This window comes from Gymnoscopelus braueri (assembly GCF_963280865.1).
Source record: "Gymnoscopelus braueri genome assembly, chromosome: 22".
Lineage (NCBI taxonomy): Eukaryota > Metazoa > Chordata > Actinopteri > Myctophiformes > Myctophidae > Gymnoscopelus > Gymnoscopelus braueri.
The window spans coordinates 19,786,290-19,796,283 of NC_137624.1; the positions used below are offsets into that span (position 1 = coordinate 19,786,290).

At 46.6% G+C, this 9,994-nt stretch overlaps 1 protein-coding gene across 1 annotated transcript; it reads right to left on the bottom strand.

Moving 5' to 3' along the window:
• Positions 1–1,778: 1,778 nt before the first annotated feature.
• LOC308077843 (E3 ubiquitin-protein ligase TRIP12-like) lies at positions 1,779–6,302 on the bottom strand (the record flags this gene model as incomplete). Its single annotated transcript, XM_080418811.1, has 1 exon — positions 1,779–6,302. Exon 1 carries the CDS (start codon positions 6,285–6,287, stop codon positions 1,779–1,781), a length of 4,509 nt encoding a protein of 1,502 aa, XP_080274937.1. The 5' UTR covers positions 6,288–6,302.
• Between the last annotated feature and the right edge of the window lie 3,692 nt (positions 6,303–9,994).

Here is a 9,994-nt window from a genome sequence, read left to right on the forward strand (position 1 = left end):
TGAGGCTTTGTACCTGTTTCGTCCATACATGGGCATGGTCCATTTGTCCTCCGGCCCCAGCCAAAAAAGTCTGTCCCCCTTTCGTCCATACATGGGCATAGACACAGGCTGACACGTCATGTGAAGTCCGGTGACGTAGTGCTCTGATCTTATAAAGTACTTATTCTGGGTCTGGCAGAACCAGGTCTCCTGGTCTTGTTACCATTCATACACAGACCTGCTAAATCCAGTGCGTTTGTCAACACACTATTGGAAATTGTGTTCTTTTGGCCGGCACTAGGATATTGCCAAACGCATGTGATACTGGACCTAGCATGTGACGATAATGGATAGTATTGGCTGTGCTTGCTGAATAAGGGGAAAAACGTTTCCATAATATTGGCTGCAGCCTGAAAAATATGATGTTGCAAAGATGACATTGGTGACCTACCGAATTATGTGAACCAATTAAGATCCAACAAGATACGATGCTTCTAATTGTTGGTTCAAGAGCTGTAGTTCCAATCACACTTCATGTTTGAGAACGCTCATTCAGACTGCAGTTTTTGTGATTAACATTAGACAGTGCTTCTGGGAAACACACCTCAGGCCTAGTAGCCTTTGAAACTTCATTCAAATGAGAGCACTTTGTAAACTCTCCATGTGTCTATGGCAGTGAATAGCTAGCATATACAGTATGCAATGTTTTGAGTGATTTTAGAATTAAAAAGTCTATGTTTAATGTGAGAACACAGCCAATTTAGCATTTGTCGACAAGCTATCAAAAATAGCGTTTTTATGAATTAATTGAGACTGAAACCGGCCAGCCACGTATCAGACTCCCAGATACACAGACCTGTGTATCATAATCACACCGAGACGCACAACTAAACACTCTCACAGTGGTGGAAAAAGTACCTGAAAGCCACACTTGAGTAAAAGTAGATCGGAGAACAAAATTAGGTAAAAGTGAGTCACCCATTATAATAATTTGAGTAAAAGTCTTATAGTATCTGCTTGAAAGTAATGACCTGATATTAAGTATGCTGAAGTTTAAAAAGTAAAAGTAGTACGTAGTGTAAATGGAGTTAATAAAAAAAAAAAATCATCCTCAGCACTCTCTTCTCATTCTGTATGGTACCATCCTACAGATAGATGAGTGTTGAACTAACAAAAATGTTGGGAACATTTGAGAATGCTGAAATTTAATTTCCTCATGGCAGACAAATACAACGTTTCAGGCCATAAGAATTCAGTCTCACTTCAAGGATTTTTTACAGCATGGCCTCTGTAAGAGGCAAGCCATGCAAAAGATGGTCTCTGTCTGTATGTAAGTCTGTGTGCCTGTCAGCGGCTAATCTCACAAACCGGTGGACTGATTAGCACCACATTTCCTGTGCTCGCTGCCACAATAGGCCAAGGACATACCTCCACCTTTTTGTTTTCACTTATATTTTATTATTTTTTAAATGAAAATATATAATAATAATAACTTTAATTTTATTATAATATAAAGTAAATCGGATCGGTCGGATCAGGTTGAAACCATTCAAATTTGGAGTCATACAGTACGTAGATATGTTATAGATGATTAACCTCATAAACTGGCCACATGGGAGATCCACATGGGAGTCACACCGTTATTAGACCCTGTTGTGTTAACATACATTATAGCATTTTTGCAGGCAGGGAAAGCTGCATCTGCTGCTGCCATCATCATGTATGTATGTTCAAAAAAATAACGACTATAAGGAACTCATGATTTTTTTCAGGCATTTAAATGTGGAGATGTGGTAGCATCAGGAAAGGTGGAATGACTGGTGGCCCTCACGGGCTGCCATCAACAGTTTCTCACGCATGATCTCTATGCTGGAATAATCGGGCAGCTTCAGGTAATTGACACAGGTCATAACTGAGGGGAGGTAAATGTCTGGATTCTCTGTGGACTCGAATGTCGTCCTGACTATGGTAAGAGGGGGGTTCAGACTCTGGAACCCTCCCACAGGCAGTCTAGGGCTTCCTGTTACGAACTGCAGGAAAAGCCTCTGCTGCTCTGCATCTAAGTTGCTCAGCACCTCAAACAGGAACTGCACCGCACGGCTGTCATGTGTGTAGCCGTGGTCGGATCGACAGCACTCCATCAGTGTCTTGACATCCCATGTCTCTGATTTATTGCCGCACAGCAGCTGGTCCAACTCCTCTGGATAGAAATACTGTAGGTGATGCATGGGGAAGACTGACTCAAAGCCTTCCCTGAATGATTCAAACTGGCTGGACACACCTTCATTCAGGGTCCAGTACACCACCAACCTGAGGTATTCCTCCAGGTTGTAGATGGTGACAGGGACGTCTTTACCCCCCTTCTTCAGCTCAATGTCGGAGAACCCTGGTAAGGTGAAGTCCAACATCAGGTCCTCAACAGAGCAGCCATTCATGTTCAGGCTCTCCAACGCTTCCTGCAGGGTCTCCCTTGTCAGTGTTCGGTCTTGCTCCAGCCTTTTCTTCTGGCGGATGATATCCTCCAGGTGCTGGATCGACTTGTATATGCCAGGGTCGATGTTGACCAGGTCATGGGAGCTGATGGACATTTCATGCCTCAACATCCACTTGTAGAAAGGCAAACCCAAGGGCAGATCCAATAGTTTGAAGTCGATGATGGCTTTGGCCATCAGCTTTCCCAAGAAGCAGAACTTTGCTTTGATTGTGGTGATGTGTTCTGATTTGGTTGTCCTACCGAAGGGGACCACAAACAGTCCCCTGGAGCTGAACATATACTCGGTTCCCTCTTGGCTTCCTTTAGGGTCGGCCAAGGTGACCTTTTCACCCCTCCATAGCCCCAGGTCAGCCCGCTGGAGCTCCCGAGATACCAGAGCATAGAACTCCATAGTAGGGCCCAGGCCTGTGCCCACCTCATTCTCATATTGGATTTCCAGCATGGCCTTAGAGCTGCCAAGGTCCTGCATCACAATCTCAGCCTGTTTTAGGAGTTCCTCACGGTTTATCGTCCTCTTTTCACGGTTCAGACGTGTTGCCACTCGGCTGTCCCGAAAGTCTGATTGATTGATCTTGGGGCTAGTGTCAAGTAGGCGCTGCATGGCTCTGTCACGGTCAAAGGCTGTTGCATAGAACAGCCTCTGCCTTGTGTTGAAAGGGAAGAAGAAAGGACACGTTTTTCCAAGTTCAATGAGCCAGGAGGGGATGTTCCCCGTCAGGATGACCAGCGGGTCTTGTAACTGACGGTTGGCCTTTGTCGACAGCTTACTGTTGATGAACTCATTAGTGGGGATGATCTCCTTACACACAGCATTGTCATAGACGTAGAACCAGTATCTACTGATGGAGTGGAGGACCCTCAGGAGCAGGTTGACTTCTAAAGAAGGGTCATCAAATGTTATGGTCTCTGGTGGCTCTGAAATGAGGCATGTCTCTAAAGGATTGACAACACTGGGACATACACCGTCATGCCACAGCTCATCCTGTTTATTGACGTTGTGAGGTGAGGTTTTAGTCGGGTTGGTCTGCGCTTGGCGCACCTTTCCTCCCACCATGTCTTCACTACCACCCTCAACTGCTATCACAGGCTTATACCATATGGTGTGTGTTCTGGTCCAGATGTCAGTTCGCATGAAGGTATTGGCCTCATCATCTGTGGACTCCCTTTCCTCCTCCGTCTGAAGGTTGAAATGTCGGACGGCCTGGTACACCGTCATATTGTACGGCAGCAAGTGATCACCAATGTAGAACTGTAATCTGTGGCGTACACTGCCAGAATTCAGTAACTGGTCCGCCAGAGATTCATCTACTATTTCCTCATCTGATTTGTCATCATTACTGTTTTTTCCGAAACCTCGTACAACCAAGTATCTTTCAATGGCTTGCACCAGGTCCAGTGGATCAAACTTCACTGGACGTTCCTTCCGTTGCTTCACATTCGTGCAATCTGGGTGTCTCTGTAGTTGACACTTCAATTGCTGAGTGTTGAATAATTTCATTGCCTGAGAGACCCTGCTCCCATTGTCATTACCACTGAGAAAGTCATACACTTTAACGGGGAACTGCTCCATTTGGCTCAGGCAATCATTCATTTTCTGCACCAGTGACAGAAGAGGCCCGTTTTCTGATGGCTCCAGTCGGCCTGTGGGCTCCATTCCCGGAACTGGGCAGCCACAGAAGACATGCAGGAATCTTTTGAGTCGCACGTCACGGCTGATCACGTCCCTGTCGCTGTTGGAGGTTAGATAGAGCAACAACTGTTTGACCAGCCCACTGTGCTGGATCTCAAATGATGACACATCAGACTCAGAAATTATACTGCAGATCTCCACCAGACACTCTACACCACCATCCATCTGCAGGTTGAGCTGCTCTGTGGCTGTGCAGAGCGTCCGGAGTACATGCAGTGCGGGGTTGCTGCCATCTATGTTCTCTAGGTTGAAGTAGCGCTCCACAAACTTACTGGACTGCTCTTTGACCCAGGCCTTGATCTTGTCCCTATTATTTGAGATTGAGTCGTTGGGAGCATTTGCCAGGCCACTCTCTCCTGCAATGCATGGGGGCTCAAAGTGGGTGCTCTGTGTTATGGTAGGGCTCTCAGCCTCATCAAAAGTAAAGGAATTATCATCTACTTTGTCATCATCCCTGAGGAGGCCCAAAGAACCCGGTGGAGCCCAGGTGGTGGAGCCCACGTCAGGTGTGACGTTAGTAGCAGCTGTAGTGGATGCAGTGTTAATAGTGGCTGTGTGCTGTCTGGCAGTGCCACTACTGGTGCATGCCTTGGGGGGACTGGTAACCAGGATGGCCTCTGACTCTGCCAGGTTCTTCACCTGGTGCATTACACCTCTTCTGAAATAGACGCTTAAGACATCAGGCAGCTTCTGCATGAGGATCTCAGCCATCTGCAACGAGCCCACAACAATCTTCAGGTCCTGGCTGGATAACATGGAGGCAATGTGGCTGGAGACAGCATGGTTCCTCAACACATCCTTCAGTAGCTCAGTGTCAGCAAAGTAGATAATCTTGAGGATGGCTCTAAGGCACTTGTGTCTGACAGTGGGGCTGGCTGAGGAGCTATACATTTCATAAAGGACACCATACATGGTCTTGATGAAGCACTTTGCTAGCTCAGGATCCTCCTTCATCAGCTGAGCCCGCACATCTTCCTGCCATACTTCCTGGTGACCCCCTGTGTTGGGATTGGCAAGAGGATTGTGTTTCCTTTGGATACCACGTGCCATGCCAGTGTCCTCATTGATCTGCTGCATATTGTTGAAGTCAATGACGTAGATGCGGTTATGAGTAGACAAGCTGATCTCGTTCTCCCCCTTATTGTGGGCTGTCTCAATGATATGGCTATTAGTGTGGTTATAAGCATGCCACAGCCCCTGGTCATCACACCACTGCCAGATGGCTTCTACTGTGGCCTGGGCACTGCCCTTTTTTAGCATGGCATCCACTGCAAAAATACCCTCTTTGGGCAGACGGGGCATCAGTTGACAAATGAGGGAGGTGAGTTCATAGAGCTCCTGAGGGCTCCGGGGAACTAGTTCAATCTGTTCCTGGGAGCTGCCATTCGATGAACTACACAGGAGAAAACGCAGGGTCTCCGCTATGTTTTGCTTCATGAGCTGCACCGCTAGGCAGGGGCATCTGGAGCATATGAGGGAGAACATGCGCACAACAATGATCAACATCCCTGAGCTTAGCATTGGGGGGGTCACCAGCAGCTGCTGCTGAATGTTGGTCAGAAGGTCCTGCGAGGCCACTTGCTGCAGAAGGTTGTCCTCAAGCTGAAAATTGTCCACCAGTCTGGCGAAACAGAGACAAGTGCTTTCGACAGATTTCTTATCCTGGTGCATGAGTCTCTGAGTCAACAGTGGAAGAGAGTCAGCAACAAAGTGGAACTCGTCTGGGGTGATACTCTGGCAACAGTTGGCTGCAATGGCCAGGGCATTTCTCTGTGCGTTCATGCTGAAGAACTCTAGGTACAACAGGCAGTTTGCAAGCCCACCAGCCTGCAGGATGGCTTTACTGTGTTGCCATGACAACATTTCCAAGGCAGTTAGTGCCTGCTCCGCTACATCAATGAACTGGATCACCTGAAGCTTTTCCAGGAAGACAGGAATTGCATTGACCACCATGGCAGAGGATCGGGGTAGTGCCTCCATCATGTACGTGAGAGCGCGGGAGGCATGGATCATAATATCAAAGTTATTCTCCATTTGTAACAATGCAATCAATGTGGGCACTACACTCTTGACAGGGAATCCGTGCAGTGTATCCTCATTGCCCATGACCAGCAGCTGGCACATCTCAATGGAAGCCTGGAGCTTCTGGGATTCATCGCCCGTTGCCTGAAGAACTTGCAGCAGCTGCTGAGCTGAGGAGGGAGATGTAGAGTCTGCCTCAGCTTTGGCTAAGGCGGACGATTTAGAAGCTGACTTCTGTAAGGGGGCCCCCCCAAAGACCCCGCTCTTCTTGCTCTGGCCTTGACCTGAAGATGCAGGTGACTTGATCTTATAGCCCTGTGGGGTGGTGATATAAATGCCTGCAGAGGAGGAGGAGGAGGAGGACGACGTGGAGGCTGAAGGGCAGTCTTTGATGGTGCTACCCACAGCTTTGGTTGATTTAAAAGAAAACTTGGTGGGTGTTGCAGTTTTGCTCTCGGTACGGTTGGGGAAGGACCCAGCAGTGCTGCTCAGTGTGGGGAAGGAGTCTACTCTCTTCCATTTCCGTGATAAAGAGGGACCAGAGGGACCAGAGGCCCCGTTGCTCGACTTGACCCGGGCGCCCTGCGGGGTGGTGCTATTGGTGCCTGCGGAGGAGGAGGAAGCTATGGAGGCTGAAGGGGAGGAGTCCATGGTGTTACACCCAGCTTTGGCTGAGGAGGAAGATTTGTAATAAGCCGCCAGCTTGTTGGGTTTTGCAGTTCTCCCCTCTGTACGGTTGGGGCGGGACCAAGCAGTACTGCTCAGAGTGGGGAGGGAGTCTGCTGATTTCTTCCATTTATGGGAGTCGGAGGGCCCAGAGGCCCCGTTTTTCTTGCTCTGGCTTTGACCTGAAGATGCAGGCAGCTTGACCTGGGCACCATGTGGTGAGGTGGGGCTATTGGAGCCTGGGGAGGAGGAGGCTGTGGAGGCTAAAGAGCTGTCCACCACAGTGCAAGACCCAGTTTTGGCAGAGGCGGCTGATTTATAAGCCAGCTTGGAGGGTTTTGTAGTTCTGGTTATGGGGGGGGACCCAGCAGTGCTGCTCGGAGTGGGGAGGGAGTCTGCTTTCTTCCATTTCTGTGAGGGGGGGGATCCAGAGGCCCCATTCCTTTTGCTCTGGCCTTGACCTGGAGATGCAGGCAGCTTGATTCGGGCACCCTGCGGAGTGGTGTTATTGGTGTCTGAGGAAGGAGGGGAAGCTGGAGAAGCTGGAGAAGCTGAGGAGGAGTCCATCACCATGCAACATCCAGCATTGGTTGAGGCGGCCAGGAAAGCCAGGTTGGTGGGTCTTGCAGTTCTGCCTTCAGTATTGTATTTCTACTCTCTACACTTTCTGTCTGTCTCTGACTCCAACTGTCTATCACTGCAGGGCTGTTAGTACACTCTTCATTCTCTCGCTCTAACGCTCTTTCTACAACACCTTATGTACTGACCAGCACTCAATCTGATGACTGACGTCATGCACAAGCTGTTGCCATGCATGCAAAACAATGCCGATTTGTGGAGTTGCCCTTATAGCTCGTGTCATGGGGGTTGTAGGGACTTTGGACGTTTGTATTTATTTACACATCTTCTTACAGTAAATGCACGACATCTCTGTATCGTACGTATGTGTGTACGTCTGTAGTTCACGTATCTCGAGAACCGCCAGTCTGACCGACTCGGGACACACAGCGCCGACTACTCGAGGGAGTTGAGTCGGTCGGATAGGCAGTTGTCCAGAACCGCCGATCGGACCGGTATACGCCCATATATAGGCATATATGGAGATCCAGTTGTCCAGAACTGCCAATCCAACCAATATGCATGCCCATATAACGGCATATACTGGTCAGGGATCTCCATATGTGGACATAAAAGGGACACAGGCAGACAGACAGACAGGTACAACAGGTACTCTGACTCTTATATTCTTATATCTGTCTGAAAACATTATTCAAGTGGTCCCCAGGGCATCTATCGCTCTAACTCCTCTCTGGAGTTTTGTTGTGCTGCTGGAAGGGGTGGGCATTCTGAGCAGAGGAGTATGCTGTTGTATAGTCTAGAGTTCGACACCTACGTGCCACCGCCGATGTGACTGATAAGCCCATATATGGAGATCCCCGATGTCATCAGTATATGCCCAATCGCCCATATATGGGCGTGCTGATATAACTATTCATAGGGTTGGGCAATATGGCAAAAATATATCACTATCTTTTTAGGCAGAATCCCGATCCCCGATCGTATCACAATACATTTTTCATGTTGGTTTTTAGGATTATTATTATTTTATTATGATTATTAATAAAATATATGATGATTCATTATATGTATATATATGATTATTATTATTATTATATATTATAATATATATTGTATATTATATTGAATATATATATATATATTTTTTTTTTCTTCAAATAGATAGATAGATAGATAATCTATTTGTTTTTATGCTGCTGTTATATAATTCAGACATTCAGTGTAGGCTGCTGTAATCTGCGCTCGGACGTTTTTTAGAATGCACTGTATGAATGATTTAAAACCACAGATTGCAAATATTACAGATTACAAATTACAGATGTTTGTTTTAGCCTCACTAGCACTTACATGAACTGATAGGCGATAGGGATATTGCAGTTGATTATTCTATGTTTGCTTCATTTAACTATTATGTGTTTTAGCAGTGACTGAAAAAAACATGACTTTTGTAATTCATTTTATAATAGTATACTCAGTAGAATGGGGTTATAAACCAGCTCAGCATCTCAGTAGGAATGAGATTTCCAGACTAAATGAGCTTGTTTCAGCGGATTTAACCTCAAGTTCACATGCTACTATATAGACCATAAGCTAGTTCCCATTTTTCCACTTGTACACAAAAGGGGCAAAATGTGAGCCTCACATAGGTGCGCATTTGTACCAACTAAAGCAAATCCCTGAGCTGTTGTTGGATTGCTGTTCCGTCATTATTGATCTCTCACAAGCCACAAGTCTTTGTTACACTGTATCTATGCATGCAAGTTATGTACACTGTGAAATCCTCAGTGTTCATTTAACTTGAGAACTTTTGAGCTTTGTACACGGTCTGAGTTAAATGAACAGCATTTTACTGTGTACCTTTCCACATCACTCTAGTTGTGCTATAGAAAGCCATGGAATGAGATCATAGCACTGACAGATTGATTGTTTAGCAGCAGGGGTGCAGGGAGGGGGTTAACTGGAAATGCCCTAGTTATTACAGTCAGAGAGACTGAAATGAAACATGATAAGGAAGGACATAGAACATACAGGCTATTACATGTACATGTACAGTATAGCTGACAATGGTGCTCGAGAAGACAGGCTTTTAAAAAAAGTCTGCCCTTTTAACTCACACACCGTAGTCACTGTCACCCCCCCACCCCCTTTCGGTGTATTCTCGTAAGTCTGTCTTGTACTATTCAGTCTCACAGGAGCCTCTATTGTCAACTAGTCCGATAGGCCAGTCAGTCAGTTGAGTCTCAAATTGCCAGCGAGCTGTATGGGAGACAATACTCATGATAGAGTTCCATTTAGCACACAGGGTCAAAACACCATATCCTGTTTTCCTTAGTGACATGTTCCATTTACTGAATGAAATGACGCTACATTATGTTTAAATGAAAGGTGCTTGAAGTGTTAAACGGCTCTATATTCCCATAGCAATCATTGCTGGTATAGAGTCTTTGTTCAGTAAAGAGTCCCTGTCTGTCCAGCTCTTTATTAAACGGAGAGAAAAGTTTCTGGTCGGGATACCAATTTCATCCAATCAGGAGAGTGAACTCATACAAGATACAGGATAAACA